The following is a 19675-nucleotide window of genomic DNA, read 5'->3' as shown; positions in this document are numbered from 1 at the left end:
CTAATTTGGACCATTGTTGGTTCATTCTCTTGGGTCTTAGGATAGGAGAAGCAGCGTGTTGAGTATGAGACCCAAGATGAGATATGAAAGTCTAGTTCAGAAAAGTTCAGGTTTAATGAAGTGACTAGTACTTCTTTTGGTTATTGGTTTATAACATCTTTTTTGGCCATGTACCCCTTGGCTTAGCTGAAGAAAGTTGTGGACCCTTTTCCAATAAATATGCACACACACACACAAAATTTAACACTCTATTTCAGGAGTTCACTGATGTTCTGTTCTCCCCTGGAGCCCACCATGAGTCCTTGTTTAGAGCAATAGTCTCTGAAATGAGGGTGGGTAGGTGATACATGCCAAGGTGTGTGCCAAATGATCCCATGGAGTGTGGAATTTTCTATTTGTATTTATTTTCTGTCTTTTAACATTTTTTTCCATGTAGGTTTTATATTGCACATAATATATTAGTACAACTGTACACGTATAACATTTATACATAAATAGATTAACAAAATTAATTGTAAGAGCTCACATTTTTACTGATAGGGAGGCACAACTCAAAATTGATAGACTACCAATTCAAGAATGGTGCTAATTAAATTTAAATTCTAGTCTCTCCTCTCCCTAAACTGGAGGACCAGGGATAGGAACTTAAATCAAGAGGAGATTACAAGTGACTGGAAGTTTTGGACCTAATGATGACAGGTAACATTTGCCTACACTTCATTAAGCAATTTCACATATGCCCCACTTAGTCCTCCCAGTGGTTCTGTGAGATAGGCACAGTAGGTATGCTGATGGAAATCTCTGAGAGCAGGTATGTTAACCAAATTCTCAGAAAACTTAAGACTTTCCCAAGGGCCCATGGCTAGTCGGTGGTGGAGCTGGTGCGCATAACCTTGGCTGCCGACCACAAATTATATGCTCATTTCACTGAACTGCAGGGATAAGTCAATCATTATGGGCTGTCTATGGCCCCCTTGTTGCAGTTACTGGTGCTCCCCCAGGCCACTGAGTTGTTGAATCCCTGGCTGATCCAGGCACAGGGATAGAAAACATACTTAGCTACTTGATCAGAGGGCCAGGAAGCTGAGCTAACAATTCAGCATTAGCTCTCTCCTGTTGGTACTGTAATACCAACATATTTCAAAACAGATAGAGGGTTCTGGAAGGGTTTAGATACATCTATGTACAAAAAAGATTTACAATGGGTTATTAAATGGGAGTTTTGAGGCTGGCTTCATGGGAATTGCCAACCACTGTTTCTCCCAAATTTCCCCTGGTGCCACTGTCAAAGGCAAAGTACTTATCTAGATGGATTGTTGTTCCGACCCAAAATCACATTTCCAACTTTTCTTATATATAATCCAATTTCTGAACTTCCTTTTCAGTGATATTAAGTGGAATAGCATAAAAAAGTCTTTTGGCATTAAAGATAATAAATGTGTTCAGCATTGCTCAGGTGTCTTTGCTCTTTGCCAGTGCGTTAGCTGTATTGACTTTAGAATTTTAAATGACCAGACTTCATTTTTTTTTTTTTTAATAAATTTATTTATTTATATTTATTTTTTTTGGCTGTGTTGGGTCTTTGTTTCTGCGCGAGGGCTTTCTCCAGTTGCGGCGAGCGGGGGCCACTCTTCATCGTGGTGCGCGGGCCTCTCACTATCGTGGCCTCTCTTGTTGCGGAGCACAGGCTCCAGACGCGCAGGCTCAGTAATTGTGGCTCACGGGCCTAGTTGCTCCGCGGCATGTGGGATCTTCCCAGACCAGGGCTCGAACCCGTGTCCCCTGCATTGGCAGGCAGATTCTTAACCACTGCGCCACCAGGGAAGCCCCCAGACTTCATTTTTTTACCAGACTTCATTAATATCTCTTCCCCTCATCTTGGCTACCTAGCTCCTTCAACTCTCTCATGTGCAATCTTCTTCCCTCTCACACTAACACAAGTTAGAGGCGGCTGACCTTCACATGACCAAGGGTCGGGAGATGTCGTGAGGAGGTTCCCTTGAGTCTGGTGATTAGCCTCTGAAGAGGGGACCTGCTGTTCAAAGGTCAAGCCTTCAGTACGTTGCCCAGGCCCTGGAAACACTAACAGTGGACCTCCTGTCTTGGTAAGTACCAGACTGTTCTAATATGTGGCTTCTGGAAAAGAAACATTTAGCCAGACAGAAGGCTAGAAGGTGATATGAGATCTCTGGCAAGAGCTGGCCAGCTCAATCCAAATATCACTGTTACTGCATGAGGCTAAGGTCAATTTCCTGGGATTCCATCTCATTAATTAATAGTGTCCTCTGCTATCCTCTGAGGACACTTCGTTTAAAATTGTGTTCACACATTATTTTATTCTCTCTCTGCAATTGAACTGCGAGATCCCTGAGGATGCTGCTGCCTGGTATGGCTTTGTGCACCCCTCCCCAGTGTCCCCCAGAGTGGCTGGGACATGGTGAACGATGACGCTTAGGTTAGGATTTTCCTTCTCTTTCAGAAAGTGGGTGGGCGGGAGGGTGACCACCCTTCCCCTGGAGTTGGTCACTCCTCAACCAGGATTGTTTTCACTTGTGACTGCTTGTTTCTTTTCATGATATTTTAAGAGTAAATTTGTTGTAAATGATAAAAGTAATATAACTACATTATAGCAGATTTGGATAATTTAGACATAAAAATCATTTCTATCATTACTACATAAATGTACCTACTCTTAGTATTTTTACATGCATTTAAAATATTTTTAATGACAGTGTGCTTGAATATTATATTTTAAAGATTGTAACGTTCTATTACATTTTTTCTTTTGTTTAATTATCCTCATAAATGTTATTGAGATACAAAAATTTATTTCACTATTTTCCTATTATTATCTGTTAGATATATCATTATTTTTTCCTCATTAGTATTTATTAGATATTCTATCATTTATTTCCTTATTGTTATCTATCAGATATACCATTATTTAACTATTTTCCTATACTAGTCTCATAAGGATGATTAAATGATTATTAAGTGACTGCTTGCTTAGGAAATCTGCCTATTTGGATACAGTTTGACAAAAGTCATTACTAACATGTAGCATAGTTTTGGCTCGTAGTTGGTACTCAGTAAATGTTGGTTTTCTTGCTTCTTCTCTTTCTCCCTTCCTTATACCAACTTTATCAACTTTATGGTTTGTTCTTATACTGCGAGCCTGAGGGCATAGCATATGCTTTATCCAGAGATTTCCAACTGGTTATTATGTAAGTTTGTCTTGGCTGTTTCAATTAGTAATTTGTGGGGAGTACTAGTACTCTGATCCCAGAGGTTCAGTTTTCTTTATGTTGCTTGGTTAGGTATATTGATTCGTTCTTGCCAGACATAAAATGTTAAAACTACAAAGGATTTTTGAAATCACCTTATCCAGTGGTTTCCCAATTGGTGCATGTCAGAATTTTTCGAGGTGCTTAAAAGAATACTGATTCCTTACTAAATCTTAATTTGGTGGATGAGGATTGGGAGTCTGCATTTTAATAAGCATTCTAGTGTTCTGATTTAGGTGGTGGAAGGACCATAATTTGAAGTTACCATTTGGTTAGCAGACCTTGCTAACTTTTTAGAGTTAATTTTAGATTTTTATCATGTTCAGTCTTTTGCTTTAAAAACTAATTGAATCTCGAGATGACTTATAACAGGAGGCAAATATTACAATCACAATTATGTTCTGCAACAGGAAATAAGCTCTAAATGAATCTTAACATTTTACTTGACACATTACTATGTTTAAGTGTATTAAAGATGTCATTGAAAGGTGCAGGGGAGGAAAATGAACTTGATTTGGCAGGTAGGTGTTCATGGTACTATTATCCACAACTGTCTGTGCTGATTGACAGCACACACATTACCTCTTAACAGGCATTGTACTCAGTTGCATCAGATTTAAGTGTATGGCATTTTTACTGAATATTTGAAACTGTTTTAGTTAATAGTATTAATTGTGCATAGACCAACTTTCAGCCACTGTTTCAAAGTGCTTAATGGATAATGAACCAAAAAGTTCTATGGATCTCTACTTAGAATAAACTTAGGTCAACAATTGCCATGTTGCTTAGGTATTATGTATTTTGAGTAGGGCAAATGTTTAACAGTTCAGAGAAGGAATCTTCCCCATGTTATAGATAAACTGAAACTCAGAAAGGTAAAGCGCTCAAGGTCATTTAGCCAGAAGGAGCTGAGCCAGAATTGGAGCTCAGATCTCCAGGGTCCTTGTTCTCTGCTCTTTCTACCATACCAAACTGCCCTTTTTGCATAGTCCCTATCTAATGAGAAATACTCGGTCTAATGGCTGGTTAGAGATGCTATAATCCATATTTATACTGCAAAGAGCATTGAAGCAAGGAATTCTACTCAATATTTTCTTTGGAAAACCAAACATGCTTTATTTCATTTTTTGCACAATTTATTTAAACATCTCACATATACAAAATAGGTACAATTTAATTTTTCTGCTTGTCCGAGAAACAAGGCTTCTTTGGAACCACGGGAGAGGATGAAAATGAGACTGGCAAAGAACAAATGCTGAATTTAAAGAAGAGGACAATGTTGGGCAAACGATCCACTTACTTTTATTCGGGAATAAGATGTAAAGTACTGATGTTAAATCAAATGAAAAAAAATACACAATACAACTCAACACAGGAGTATTTCTTCTCAAATTCTCCTAGCACCATCAACATTCTTCAAGTATCTGAAATACTATTAGTTAGCACCTTTGTATTCTGAACAAAAAACAGATACCTCAGCTCAACTCTGTCTAGGTCAGCACCTAATGGTGTGGATCACACTCACAGGAAAGTGTTTTGAGGTAGTTTACACCTTTGGAAGTTTGGGTTTTAAACTTCCCTCTGTGGAAGATATTCAAAAGCCACAAGTGGTGCAAATGTTCATGGTTTTTATTTTTCAATTTTTATTTTGGTTTTCTTACAAAGGTTGACATTTTCCACAACAAGTTTAAGAGTGTTGAAAAAAAAATTCCAAATCTTTTGGAGAGGGGGAAAGGGAAAGGGAATGAATTAAATCGTATTGCACAATGCTCTGATCAATCCTTCTTCTTCTCTTTTGCCCACAATTTAAGCAAGTAGATGTGCAGAAGAAATGGAAGGATTCAGCTTTCAGTTAAGAAAGAAGAAAAAGAAATGGCCAAGAGAGAAATTTTTCAGATTTCCTTTTTCTTTAATTTAGGTTGAGTTCATTTATTTGAAACAGACTGGGCCAATGTTCAATCTGATTTCTTGGTCAGCGCCACCGATGTCCAAAGGTGCAATATCAAGGATGGGCAGGCGAGATGGCTTATTTGTTTTATATTCAATGATTGTCTTTCTCCATTCATTTATCTTTTTCTGTTTAAAAAGAGAAGAAAAATATACATAAAGCAGCACTATTACAGAACCTAATCATCTTGTATAATATTATATAATTATATATTGCATACAATTGTGTTATATAATATATAATTATATAGAACATATATTTATATATAATTATATATTAGATAATATTTATATATAATTATATGTTATATAATATTATATACTAGATACCATAATAACCACTTTTTGGCTCATGTCCTTCTGAAGATGTGTGTCTCAGATCAACAAGTTTATCTTTGAAACGGTAGCATCAGGGCTGTCTTTACAGGGAGAGGTTTCCTACCAGTCTAATTTTATAAAAAAAACATTCCAATGCATATTCCAAGTGGTTTATTTCTACATTATCTTTTCAGGATGTGTGTGGTAGGGTGGCTATGCAGTACTACTATTAGTGAATTTAAATTTTCTTCAACTTATAGTATATTATAGAGAAAGCAAAAAGAAAAATTAAGTGTAGGCCATACTAATAAGTAAAATAAAATACATATAACTATAAATTACAGTTTGGGCCCTTTTAACCTCAAGTAATTTTAAGTTATGGGTATACATCGTCATTTAAGAAACTCATGTTAAAAGACAAATAACTAATACGTGGAACAGAGTATATATTTCAGTATTTCAGAAAATTTCAGAAGGCAAGATCTGATAAGAATACTCTGAATTTACCATCTGAATTTAAACAAATACATTTATGAAAGAAAAATCAAATAAGTTAGGTCTCTCATTCATCTGTTCATTTAATGGTCTATGCTCCACTATCCCACTTCCCAAATAAATGTTATTCCCATATTTCACTATTACTTACAGAGCAGCCATCTACAAGAACAGTGTAAGTGAATCTGCTGTTGCCCTCGGCAACAAGTTCAACATCATTGGATCCTTGCAGAATGACAGCCTTTTTCAGGTTGCCAGTCTCCTCATCCATGTATGCAATGCTGTTCTTGCAATGGTAGGTGATGTTTTGAGAGGCATGGTTGGCCAGCAGGCGCATGAAGGCAAGTTGGGTAGCCATTTCCTTGGTGGTTACTCCTTCAACATTATATTCAAACTACAGAGAATAAGATGGGCATTCCAGTTAAATGAAGAAGGACTCAGATACTAAGAGTCAAATTTAAAAAAACAGTCTGGTATAGAAAGGAATAATGGACTCAGATCTGAACTTGTACTTTTAAAGGAAACTCAATTCACTTGTCTTTGAAATATAAGCTACCTAGAAGGAACATAAGAACTACCAGGCTGAGGCAAGTCATCTCAAAAAGGGACCTGTTTCAGATAAAGCCCAGATATATATATATATACAAATACACACACACACACACACACACACACACACACACACACACACACACACACATATATATGTGTTCCTTTTTTAAAATAAGAGAGCAAGGATATAGAGATTCAGACCTCTTTAGTTTTCTGTAATTCCCACCAATAAAGTTGATGAAAACTTTTAATTAGAAATTCAGAAAAGCTCATATCTTGAAAATACATGTGGCATGAGTACTGGACTACATGCTGGCCAGTACTCCTTCACACTAAATGACATTAGTCAGTTTCTCCAGTGATTATCAATTAAGTCACATTTGAATAATTACTTTTGAATTGTATGGATATGTCTAATCAATCCATCTTTAACGTGCAATCTAGGATATAACCAAACCCAAGAACACAGCAGGTTCTTTTAAAAAGCCCATTTTGGTAAAGGGCTAAAATGTAGACAATTAAAAAACAAATAATCCTAACAAGATATTATTTAGTAGGAGAAGGAATGTTTGTAGGATTCCTTACCTGGGTACCACCATTGATAGTTTCTCCTACCCAGACGTGCTTCTTGGCCTTGGAACTTCTGTACCAGTTCTTGACTGGGATGTTTTCAGGCTGAGCCCGGATGCAGGTTTCGCCAGTAGAGAAATCACAGTATACTTTGATAGCATCCATAGTACATCCTTGGTTAGGGTCAATCCAGTAGTAACCTTTTAAAAAAAACAAGATCCAGATCATAAAACCTCTCATTGAGTGGCACATAGGTTCTAACAATTACTAGTCAAAGATTCTGATTCCCATAAGTAACATTTTTGATTATACTGTTATATTGTCTACTCCACCTTAACAGGAAGAGGGTGGCTATTTTCTAAATTAGACAGTTCCTCCTCTCCTCTCCATGAAAATCAAATCAGGGTACATATTACCATGAAAAGGGCAAAAACAGATATCAAGACAATCTTGAAAATGGGTGCTGGTTGGGAGAAGAAAATGTTTTATTATGTGGGTATGATTTCACATAATGCAGTTTTTACCCAAATACCTTTTTACTCTAAATATCAGTGGGGACTGATTTTGAAAAGCCTAACTTGTGAGAAGGGTCATTCTGGTTGGACATCTCAACCTACCACTGCTCCATTCTGGGTGGCTGAGTCTCAAGTCACGGCATGTGCGAGCTGGGTTCTTCTTAGAGCCTTCTGGAGTAAGAAGAGTCTCAATCTGGTTGTTGAGAGATTTCAGAGTAGCATCAACTTCATAATCCTTGGGTCTGAGAGACGGTGGTGAGCGAGGCTGGTCAGCCCTGTAGAAGTCTCCTTCAAAACCGAAGTCATAACCACCACCACTTTGGCCAGGAGGGCCAGGAGGGCCAGGAGGACCAGGAGGGCCCTGCAAAGTGTAAATAAGAAAGAGGAGGCTTTGTATTTGGTTACAGTGAGAGAGAACGAGAGCAGGTTTTCCGTCGAGATTCACACAAAAGCATGTTCTAATAAGTAAAAAAGAATCAAGTTCATGTAAATAACAACTTGCTCCCAGGCATACTTGCAGGGATGGGCTTATAGAGCTCATTACATACAGACAATTTTTATATATTTTAGAAAACATACAGAAGTGGGGGATTACTTTAATGTGTTGTTATAATTGTCTTGGTTTAGTCTAAAGAAGATATTCCCTTAGGTCAGTGATGCCCTTTATTATTTCCCTAAATCATACTTACAGCAGGACCTTGGCTACCCTGAGAGCCACGAATGCCAGCAGGTCCGACTGCACCAGGATGTCCAGTGCGACCATCCTTGCCAGAAGGGCCGGAAGGACCAGCAGGGCCCTAGGGAAGAAGGACACCAAGTCTGTGTGAGCCAGCGAAAACCCCACAAGGGAGAAGAGGTCTGGGGCTCACTGCCTGCCATAGGCTCCTTTCAGAGATAAACGTCTCTTAGTTGACCTACCCTAGGACCAGCAGGACCCACAGTGCCAGGAGCACCTTGATCGCCATGATGACCCTTTAAAGAGAGAATAGGAAAATCACACTTTCAGAACATGTGTCGATACATAGATTTCAAAAAACTGACTGGAAAACTTTAGTTTCAATGGACTCTGGATTGAGAAAATTGAAAATGTAAAATGGGGCTCTTTTCTTTCATTATGTCTATTATATTCAATTATTTTTTTCTACAAGCCATTTCAGAAGTGCAATATTAGTCATTCCTCTAATTATATTTATTTTAAGTGGGGATGAAGGACATTGTTGCCAGGAGATTTTAATATATGTATATTTCTATCTCCCCTAACCCTCACCTTTTCATGTTGGGATGAAATAGCATTACCTCTGAGCTACGGAGTTAGAGAACGGGAAGTGAGTATGATGTAGGACATTTTAGAACAATACCAGTGAAATTGTGAGGAAGTTCATTCTGAGTTGAAGGACTTTAAGATCTGTGTACATGCTGGATGTCCACATTGTACTTACAGCAAAACCAGGAAGACCCTGCAATCCATTGTGTCCCTTTAAGCCAGGAAGACCTCTGGGCCCCTTATCACCAGGCTCTCCCTTATCACCTCGAATACCTTGTGGGCCCTATAAAGAAAAAGGACAGATAGGACATTTACCTTTAAAAGATGACACTCACTTCTCCACAAATATTGTTCAATCTGTTTACAAAGATAATTCAAGACATGCAAAGGTCTAAAAGCCATGTGGGTGCTACTCCCAACTCTTAACCTGCTTTATAGTTGAGCTGTCTGTAAAGTGGCTAAGCGTTGTGATAATTTAATACAAATAAGAATAGATTTGAAGTATAAGAGATTAAAAGGTATTTGTAGCAACTCTCCACATGGACTAAATTTAAATATATATATAAAATCCAGTCTGTGTATTATTTATCTTCTTAATGGACAGTGTGGACTGATGCTCCCTAACTGCTGTACAGAAATTTTCACCATGTACGTACACTGGGACCTCTTGGACCAACAGCACCGGCCAGACCAGTGGGACCAGAAGGACCCTGTGAATTAGAAAAGAAAAACACAATTTATCAGCCAAGCCCAAGATCCTCCTCCCTAGGCCACCACAGTTCCCAAGTGTGGGGAGGTCAGAGGTAAAGCCTGCTGAGGATGACAGCATTAAGGGACTGGTGTTTCTAAACTTACAGATTCACCGCGGTTTCCATGTTTGCCAGTGGGACCCACAGGGCCTTGAGGACCAGGTGCACCCGCAGTACCAGTGGGACCAGCGTTACCAGGGTAGCCACGATCTCCCTGCCAAAGGCAGAAATGAAGCTTAGCATCAATCTGGCCTGTAGTTTAGTCCCTTTTAAGTTAGAGAACAACGATGAGGTGTACTGACCTTGTGTCCAGCTTGACCATCGCGGCCTGGGGGACCATCACTCCCAGGGTTGCCCTGTGAAGACACCATGCCAATTAAGATGCTTAGGGAGGCTCTGTAGCCCACTGGCCCCTACAGTTCAGCTGTCTGCCTTCATTACTCCCAGTGCCCAATGGAGAACCCCCTTTCAGGCTGTTAAAAATAGGAACAAGAACTTGCCAACCTAGATTTTTATAGAATTGGTTTTTTTAATATTTTGGCCAACTTGAAGTATGCTACTTAAAGACTCATTCCCCAGCCCAAGTTATTTTTAGGATTGTCAATGCTGGGAGTGGTGAGTACATGTAGACCTCAGCTCAGGATACAAAGTTACACACAAGGAAGTACTGCTAGGTTATATTTTACAAACCAAATGTTGGACTCACATCACGACCAGCTTCACCAGGAGCACCATTGACGCCAGGATTACCCACAGCACCAGGGGGACCACGGGCCCCAGTTGGGCCTGAAATGCCGAGAGGGCCAGGTTCACCCTAAAGAGGCAGAGAAGACAACATTCCTCTCATTGGATTGAGTGCCACTCTCATTCTCCCAAAACAATGTTAGCCAGGGGATTCCAGTTTTAAGCGAGAAGGTAGATTGAAAGTGAGTGGGCCACATAATGGTAAGAAGTGTCATTAGGGTCATCTTTGCCCTCCTCCTACACACTTAGATGGTCAGCTTTATGTACTTTTGGAATGTTGCTCTGTACAAGGTGAGTCTAGTTTCATCTGATTTTCCAAATAAAATGAATTCATAAAGTTGAGAGAGTTTATGGAGATTAGATGGTTCCTAGTTGCTGTCATGTATTAGGTTTAATGGAATGATTCAGAACTTCTAGAGTTTCATTCTTCCTACAGGATAAATGATGCTAGCATTTCATACTGCAGAGGAGTAAATGCAATTAGAGCTTATATCGTTTTTAAGCATGTAAAAAGAACAAAAATTGTTCTGCATAATGTTAAGCTGTGTATAGCATGTGTCTAAGTAAGGTGGTATTAAAGCTTCTTAGATAAGTGACATGTGATCTGTATAAAGAAAATGCCATGAATAAAAAAATCTTAAGTGGAGTTATTCAGTGATCAATCTGTCACAGTTGAAGTGGCAGCTTTTAAATCTTTTCTTATGTTAATGAGAATAAGAATGGTGTCAAACACTCACCACAGATCCAGCAACACCTGGTAGACCACGTTCACCTCTAGAGCCTGGGAGACCCAGAAAACCAGGAGCACCAAGAAGACCTTGAGGACCTGGGGTGCCAGGAGATCCCTAAACAACAGTAAAAATACTGAGTATTACTGTAAGACCCTAGGAGATAACACAGGTTGGCTTGAGGCTTCTGAGAATGAGTTTATCCTCAGTTTAGAAAAAGGCTAATGACCTCCTATTAGTAGAACATATCTTTGGCTATCTTTTCTCTAGTGAAGACAATGAGTTTACATCTTGGCATGTTTATTTCTTTGTACCTGGTTCCTCCTTGAGACCAATGGAACAACATTTAAAAATATGTGGTTGGGATTAATGAAGCCATCTTGGAGTGAGGGAATAGAGTTCTTATAGAATTTATGCTGGGAAGCAAATTTTGACCTTGGCCTCTAACTGCACCAGGTCTAGTAAAGTCACATTTCAGAGTAGCAATAATACTGCACATTGCATGTTTAAAAAATTGGTAGCTTACTTATATTGATTAATTTACAGTAGAGTGACCACAGCAATGGGATGTTGTTCTAATCCCAGTACCAGTGAGGTACCCTCACAACAGCTTAAAGGGCTGTATTGATAAAACAGTGAGTTCCCTCACTTATTGTCATCTCCATCTAGTGCCTTCTGAGCATCTGCTGAAGCCATGACACCTCAATATCTGTTGGATAGATTTCCTGGTTCACCTGCGCTCTACTTGAGAGCCCGCAATACTCATCAACAAATATATGCCACCTGAAGATTTGTATAAGGGATTTATATTAATTCAACACAAGGTATTAAGAAAGAGGAGTTTGAAATAACTTACAGCAGTACCAGGCTCTCCAGAGGGACCCTTCTCACCAACAAAGCCAGGAGGGCCAGAAGCACCTGTTTCTCCAGTTCGACCAACTGGACCTTGGTCACCACGAGGCCCACGAAGTCCTTCTTTACCAGCAGGACCAGTGGGACCAGGGGGGCCAGTGATACCCTGTGAGCAAATACATGAGGTCATTTACTTTCTGTTAATCATCACGGAATGGGAGAGAGAAGCTGAGGTTCTAAATATTAAGATGCAAACAACTTGAAGCAACAAAATAATATCCTGGTCATTTTCGAGAAATGTTTAGAAGTTTTAACAATCTTTCTTGTAGAAAGAAGCAACTTTCCTCTTCCTCTCCTGGGGCTGTAATAAAGTGAACAACCGAGGCAGAAGCTATGGCAAGTGTCTGTGAGGAAAATCAATGCTGTACCACCAGCCACCTGGCATACTGGAATCAGCACTATGTCGAGTTACAAGAGCTATAGCTGTAAATGAATGGGAATTTGGGTTTTGGAGGACTCTGCTTGTTTCTTTTTGAAGAAAGCCAATACAGGCATTTTGCTCATAATTGAGGAATCACATATGCTCTCAACTAGGTTTAATGAAATGCCTACAGGGAATGAAGATTTTTCTGTTACGAACCTGTGAAAGGATTCCAAGAAATCAACATCTTCGCTATTTTTTTTCCCTGAAACCTTAACCAGAAGACTTAATCCTTTGTAATTAATTAAATTCTCTTGAGTCCTGACAGGAGAGTCTGAATCAGAATTAAATTAGAGGCCAAACCACCTTTAAATTCAGGAACAATTATACTTTAACAACGGAGGCAGAATGTTGGCCATAAAGGGTAATTAGATATAGAAATATCTGATATGTGACTAAAACTGTTCTGTTTTTTATTTTGAACAAAGAGACCATGCCCCTAAAAGGGGACAAGGGGACTTATGTTCACATGAATAAAAGCCTCTTAAACTGATATTTCTAATATAATTTCTGATGATTTTGCCTTAATGATTCAGAAAAACTGATTTCAGATTAGGAAAGTAATAGCAAAATATTAGTAGCATGTTTTTCATAGGGAGTTTCTTACCAGTTTCCTACTAGAGGCTAGGGATTTTGGCTAGAGTAAATAAATGAAGACACATTTTGAAGTGATTTACTTACAGAGGGTCCAGGAGGACCAGTCCGTCCAGCAGCACCAGGGAAACCAGTAACACCCTAAGAACCAAGCACATTAAAATTCCACAGTCAGCACCAACTCCAGGAATTTGGGTAAGATGGAAATCTCTCCCTTGGAAAATCCTCAGTACATGTGACCAAGGATGGACCAAAGAGTAGGCAGTGACAGCCTCAGGTAGGGTATTATTTAACCAGGACCCCGAAGACCCTCCATCTCTACACATCTTCCTGACCAGCATGCCCCCAGTTGCAATGCCTATATTTTGCATTAAGGCTCTGATAGTTCTTTTCTGAAATGCTAACATATTGCCTGATGGTTGTAAAAGCAAGAAGACAAGACACTATACTATTACTATATATGATCTGTATATATTAATAACTGTTAACCACCTGGCTGGGTGCTAAGGGAATGGACACTGAGTAAGTAATTTTGTTTACAGAAGAAGGTATAATAAAAGACCAAGGGTATTAATTGCTGTCCAATGAGAGGAGGAAGAAGTCAGTGGAGTTGATTCCTGGGGAGCTTTGGGTCTCTAGGAAGTCAGTGTGATAGCACTGGACACCAAGGGAAGGGACCTAATCAGGCAGAAGAAGGGGGGCATCAACAAAAGGATAAAAGGTACCAAAGAAATATTTTACCCATTTCACAATTAAACTACTTGGGGTTAACTTTGGTTATCACTACCTCAAGTGAAGTGGTAGCAACATACAGTGCACTGAGTTCCAGCTGGGATTAAGTTAACGTTCCATGAATCTGATCTTAACTTCATTATCAGAATTTCTTTAAATAGTTAGCTTGACTCTCAAGACTCTCATTATAGTCCAAATTACCAAAAATTTCCAAACTTTCAAGTTGTCCCTAATAGATTCTGAAGAAAGAAAAATTATCAGAATACACTGTAAATACTCACAGGGGGGCCTCCATCACCACGACTTCCAGCAGGACCAGGGGGACCATTTGGACCCTAAATGGAAACAAAAAAAGATGGTCAAATCAGAAAACAATCTTTATAAATGTTACTCTTTTCTTCAAATGGATCATTCCCATGTCTATTAGAATCAAATCTAGAAATGTAAAACGATTATCTGTGTTATATAAAATAAATGTCCTTACTTCAGTATTACCACCTTTATGGGTAATCAAAGAAGTGAGATAAAACAATATTTATGAAACTATTATAATGTGTAAAGTGGTATGCAAATGTTAACTCTTATTTTAAAATTGTCTTCTATCTGATATGTTCCCTGATGTATAGCAGGCACTTGATTGATTTATGTTGAGTTATAAGATTTCATGGGTGACTGCAGAGGCTGTGTTGACCATCAGTGAATTCAACTTACAGATGGGCCAGCAGCTCCAACGGGGCCTGTGGGGCCAGCAGGGCCATTTTCACCCTTGGGTCCTTTGGTTCCTCTCTCTCCTTTAGCACCAGGTTGACCAGCAGCGCCCTGTTGGAAAGGAACAGTTACAGTTTAGGTGTTCCAATTTACTCTACTTGCTAACTTGGAATGTTTTCAGATTAACCTTCGTTACATGATACTCACAGCAGGACCAGCAAATCCATTGGGGCCAGCGGGACCAACCTCACCACGCTCACCCTAGGTGGGAAAAGGGATTTTAAAAATGTCTTAGCAATCTTCGATTCATCAGTGTCTAGAAGTTATGAGTGTCTAAAACGACCCAGGTGTTTACTTACAGGCATACCACGAGGACCAGCAGGACCAGCGGAACCGGCAGGGCCAGCTTCACCCTATAAGGGGGCCAAACATGAGTGTGTCAGTGTTCCTCACACAAATGCTCCACGAGGTTAGGAGGGAGAGGGAACAGGCATAGACAGTGGGCTCTTGTCAGAGTTTGCAATTGCATCCAAAGAGATAACTAATTCACATCTCACAGAGAAAAGTGAAATGGATTCTTACTCTGCATAATATTGTATTAATTTTGGAGGGTGAAGTGGTATTGGTCATACACTTGCCAAAACACTATAAATCCGTGCCCACAATACCAGGAGGAGGACATTTTAATTTTTAGATGGACACAGGGCTGATCTATTTGCTGCAATTTGTGCAATACAATAAATAAGGTCTATTTTAAGTGGACTGTTCGATGTGAAATAGGCACACTATGTATTTTATTGATTTTTTTTTATTTTTATTTATTTTTTTTTACAATGAAGGCTTCAAGAAGGCTCAGTGCATTAGGATATTGTTAATGGGCAACCCCGAAAGACTTTAAAACAAATGATAGGGATTGAAGTATAGATCAGATACCTGGCACGTGTATAGGAAGGGAAAGAGAACTTTAAACACACAGCGTTTGTTTCTTGCTGCCCCATACTAATGGATAAGTTTTTAAATAAATGGGCTTTATACCAAGCCATACAAATGAATTGCCAGGGCCCTTTGGGGCCAGGGTGGCAGGGAATTTTAGATACCGCCATTGGCTCAGAGAGCTGCAACTCAGTGAAAATGCATGCTTACCCGGTCCCCATTGGCTCCAGCAGGACCAGGGGCACCTACAGCACCAGGAGCACCCTAGTACCAAAAAGAAAACAAGTCTTGTTAATAACACCCCCATACCGTCAAAAGTGACCCTTGCTGTTTCCCCTTGCTGTGCTTATACAGCGACTGAACACTTCTACTGGACACTCTGGGTGGACATCAAGAAAGCCTTTGAAGCATTTCAGTTCTAATTATCAAGACTATTAGAAGGCACTCTCAGGAGGAGAGTACCCTAGTGGTGAAGGTTATGGAACTAAGTCACGGGCAGGTTAGGAACTGGGGAGATCTGAAGTCTCTGCTCTTGTAAAATTCCCTGGACAGTAGCAAATGACTAGCCTTGCTAAGAACTGTGAGGACTGTATGAGTCAGAGAAAGGATATGATGAATGTGCCACAGGGAGGTTATCAGCCCTGAGGGAGAGGTGAGAAGAGCCCAAGTGGCTTATGGCCTGGAAGAGCCATGATATCAACACTCTAGGTAGGATTATTATACCTTTATGGGATTATCATTGGCATCTCCAAGGCATTAACAGTTAATCTTTGGGGCTGCTCTTTGAGTGATAAATTCTTAGGGTATACATTTGAATAAATAGGACCTTATTAGAGGTTCTGGCTTCCTAAAATGTAAGAATTATTGTTTTTTCTAAAGCCCTATGATAACTTAAACAATCATTTAATGTTCTATTAAACCTAGAGATTTTGGATTGTAGTTTGTACTTGGTATAGTTAACACTAAGGAAGGTAGAAAATTCAGGCTATGATTTTCAAGGGGATAAGTCCTCATTTGAATTTTTCTTTTGGAACATGTAAAATGATATTATTAGTCATAGATCCAGGAAGGAATGGAATACTCTTTTACAAAACTTGAAGCCCTCTTTTGTCAGTTCAGTTTTGGAAAGCTTCTCAACTCAAATTGAGTGAAATGTAAAACAAAACAAAACAGAACAAAACAATCTGAGCACCAACAGAATTCTACTCACACGAGCACCATCTCTGCCGTGGCTACCAGCATCACCTCTGAGACCAGTTTCACCCTGAAAGTAAAAAGCAAGAGCAACTTTTTGTCTTCTGGCCAAATTTTTGAATCAAAATTAATCCGCAGTTTTTTGTTTTTTTTTTTTACAGAAGATGCTATAATACTTTTATTCATTTAAGATCTTTAGTAATGTTTTGATTCCCTACCATTCTATAAAATATTGAATGAGGAAAAAAATAAGGAAAAAATAATTCAAGGCCCTTTCCAGATTAGTGTTAAATATTCTTTTCTAATTTCCATACACCCTCCTGAAGCGTAATCAAGCAAGGTACAAATTCATGTGGACAGAATTATAAGGCAACATCACAATGGGCTTCAGTGCCTGATCACTCTTATGGCATAACTAATGCAGCAGCACGGTTGACAGCTGTTCAATATAGCTTCTTCCCATTAATTAGGGCAGGCTGAGGCATTATTGTTAGTGGCATTAAAATGAGCCTCATGTATTACTCAACACCATCTGTTTGCGTGAAATTCCATGGTAGCAAGGAATTTTGCCAGATTAGTGAGTTTAGAAATGCGTAGGTGCTAGGTGGCAGAGGGACATGTATATAGATAGATATCAAAATGCTACCAGACCACCTGCCAAGAACTGTAAAAAACAAAAAACAAACAAACAAAAAAAAACGTTGACCTTGCACAGCCTTCTTTGTGAGAGTTCATCAACAATATGTATTGAGGTCAAACACTGAGAGGCTACCTTTTCTCCCTTGCCTCCAGGTATGCCAGCAGCACCCCTTTCTCCCGGGAGTCCACTAGGACCAGATGGACCAGCAGTGCCTGGGGCACCAACCACACCGGGTTCGCCCTTGAATCAAACACACGTGAAATCAGTTATTTCTGTGGTACAAGAAGAAAATGAAGAGCCAAACTCTTGAAGCATTCCAATTTAAACATTTCATGGATAGCATGCTCGCCTGCTTAGAGACACAAAGGAGGCCTACTGAAAGGAGGGAGAATATAACCGAGGAAGACGCTGTTAATGACACGGTGACTAAAGAGAAGAGGGTAGTAGGATGGGTGCCTGTGATTTTTCTATGACCTGCTCCCGGTCCTCTTAAGGAAGTCAGGCATGGGAGAGAAGAGGGTACGACAATGGAAGGCAGAGAGTGAAAAATGCCCACAAACGTTTTTCAAGGTTAAGTCTCTTAGCTCAGACAGGAAATGTGGAAACAGACCTCATCAACTGGGGAGATGTTTACATTCTAATCTTCTTAAAGAGTGTGGACTATAGCTTCCATTTTTCTATAAAACTTTACAATTCCACATACTTAAAACCTGTTGACTCACTCCTGAGATAAAACCCTTTGAAAGTACTTTCTCACAGAACCAATATTTCCTTTCTTACTTCCTCTCTCCCACTTACCTTATTTTTATTTTTTCCAATATCCTTCCATATACCAAAACAGCCTTTTATAGCAAATCTTTACCCCTTAAAGGTAAGAATCAGAAGTAATATAAGTTACCTTCTCTTTATTGTGGTTGAAGTAATCTGTTTTTCAGAAATGTGTAATTCCATCTATTTTAAGATCTAAACCACAGATTCTATTTTGAAACACAAGTTTTCAGGCTTATGTTTTTGGGATGAATGTACTGTCCAGTTAATTTTTATCATCATAAAATTCTCTTATTATTAAAATTTAGATTACTTTTTGAAATTTTACTTCATGAAGTAGGATGTTGGGAAGGTAAAAGTTCATTCTCTAAAAATAGTGTCCAAATGTATACGATGTTTCTAGATTAAGACAAAAGTATAGATAGTGTGATGAGAAAAGAGTGAAACCCATACTAATTCATTTTTGTGTGTAGAACACTGGGGTTTGGCCTCTTTTGGAATAATTCAGGTCTGTTGGAATCAGATTATTATTTACTGAGGTGGAACTCATCACAGAACTGGAAATAAATTTAAAAAAAAATCTGAGAAACAATTCATTTACTACTGTAAAGGATTTACTTATTCTAGAGCACACTAGGCCAAACCAGCAATATGTAACAAAGCTTTACCTTGTTTCCATCAGGCCCTGCAGGTCCAGAAGGACCTCGGTTTCCAATAGGCCCAGCAGGCCCAGCAGCACCACTTTCACCTGGAGGACCACGCTCCCCCTGTGAAAAGGGGATTAGAAGAAGTGTTACACTGTTCATCATTTTCAGAGATACCACTTTACACATTAGAGTTCACACTTGCTTAGCTTTTGAATCCTAGTTCTGCCATTTACTAGCAAATTATAATGATTTTTTCCCTTAATTTCTCTACTAGTAAAATGAAGGGATGGGATGAGATAATCTCTAAGGTCTCATTCAGCTCTAACGTTCTATGGCTACAACTCCAAAATTTGTTGCTTTTGGAGTATAACATTCAACTTTTGGAATTCATTTCCTTTTTTTGTGATAGGTCCGTAGGTAAAAATAGATGCCAGTTATGCACAGTAGCGTCATTTTAAGTGAATAGCAATGCCAGATGTAAATAAGATTAGATATTTCATATCTATGCTCTCTTTATACAATTGCATGCAATAGTGATGTAACAGCTATAATATAGTTAACAGATAATATACGTATGAAAATGTGTGTATGTGTGTCTATCTTTCTATCTATCTAAATATTTCCCAATTTGCATGTAAATATCACTACAACATAGTATTCTATGGTCCAGAATATTTAACATGTAAGTTCACATTGCAACTGTTTCAAAGGCCCTTGTTATAATCTGGTTCTATGATACTATGGTTCTATGACAGTAAATTTGTTTGGGCATCCTAGTTATATGGTAACTAGCCACAAAACAAGATACTTTAGGGGCCAACTAATCTTTCCAGTTATTCTAATGACCACAGACAAACGACATCAATTTATTTAATATTTAAAATAAAAGTAGGCTCATGATTTCAGCTTTTAGACTTTGAACACCAACACACGTTACAAAATTTGATTTTAAATCTTAGT

The 19675-nt window shown here is 38.9% G+C and overlaps 1 protein-coding gene across 1 annotated transcript in view; it reads right to left on the bottom strand.

Moving 5' to 3' along the window:
* Nucleotides 1–4895: 4895 nt before the first annotated feature.
* Nucleotides 4896–19675, bottom strand: part of COL1A2 (collagen type I alpha 2 chain) — a 35319-nt gene continuing 20539 nt past the window's right edge. Inside the window, exons 31-52 of the mRNA XM_007195756.3 lie at nt 18737–18835; nt 17433–17540; nt 16677–16730; nt 15677–15730; nt 14893–14946; nt 14741–14794; nt 14537–14644; nt 14107–14160; nt 13181–13234; nt 12023–12184; nt 11176–11283; nt 10401–10508; nt 9997–10050; nt 9801–9908; nt 9602–9655; nt 9121–9228; nt 8600–8653; nt 8371–8478; nt 7784–8042; nt 7182–7366; nt 6196–6438; nt 4896–5360 (exon numbers count right to left, since the gene is read on the bottom strand). Coding sequence (XP_007195818.2) covers nt 5214–5360; nt 6196–6438; nt 7182–7366; nt 7784–8042; nt 8371–8478; nt 8600–8653; nt 9121–9228; nt 9602–9655; nt 9801–9908; nt 9997–10050; nt 10401–10508; nt 11176–11283; nt 12023–12184; nt 13181–13234; nt 14107–14160; nt 14537–14644; nt 14741–14794; nt 14893–14946; nt 15677–15730; nt 16677–16730; nt 17433–17540; nt 18737–18835 — 2337 coding nt within the window. The 3' untranslated portion in view covers nt 4896–5213. The remainder of the gene's footprint in view (nt 5361–6195; nt 6439–7181; nt 7367–7783; nt 8043–8370; nt 8479–8599; nt 8654–9120; nt 9229–9601; nt 9656–9800; nt 9909–9996; nt 10051–10400; nt 10509–11175; nt 11284–12022; nt 12185–13180; nt 13235–14106; nt 14161–14536; nt 14645–14740; nt 14795–14892; nt 14947–15676; nt 15731–16676; nt 16731–17432; nt 17541–18736; nt 18836–19675) is intronic.

Source organism: Balaenoptera acutorostrata, chromosome 7, assembly GCF_949987535.1.
Source record: "Balaenoptera acutorostrata chromosome 7, mBalAcu1.1, whole genome shotgun sequence".
Lineage (NCBI taxonomy): Eukaryota > Metazoa > Chordata > Mammalia > Artiodactyla > Balaenopteridae > Balaenoptera > Balaenoptera acutorostrata.
This window is presented reverse-complemented; position numbering and strand designations above follow the sequence as displayed.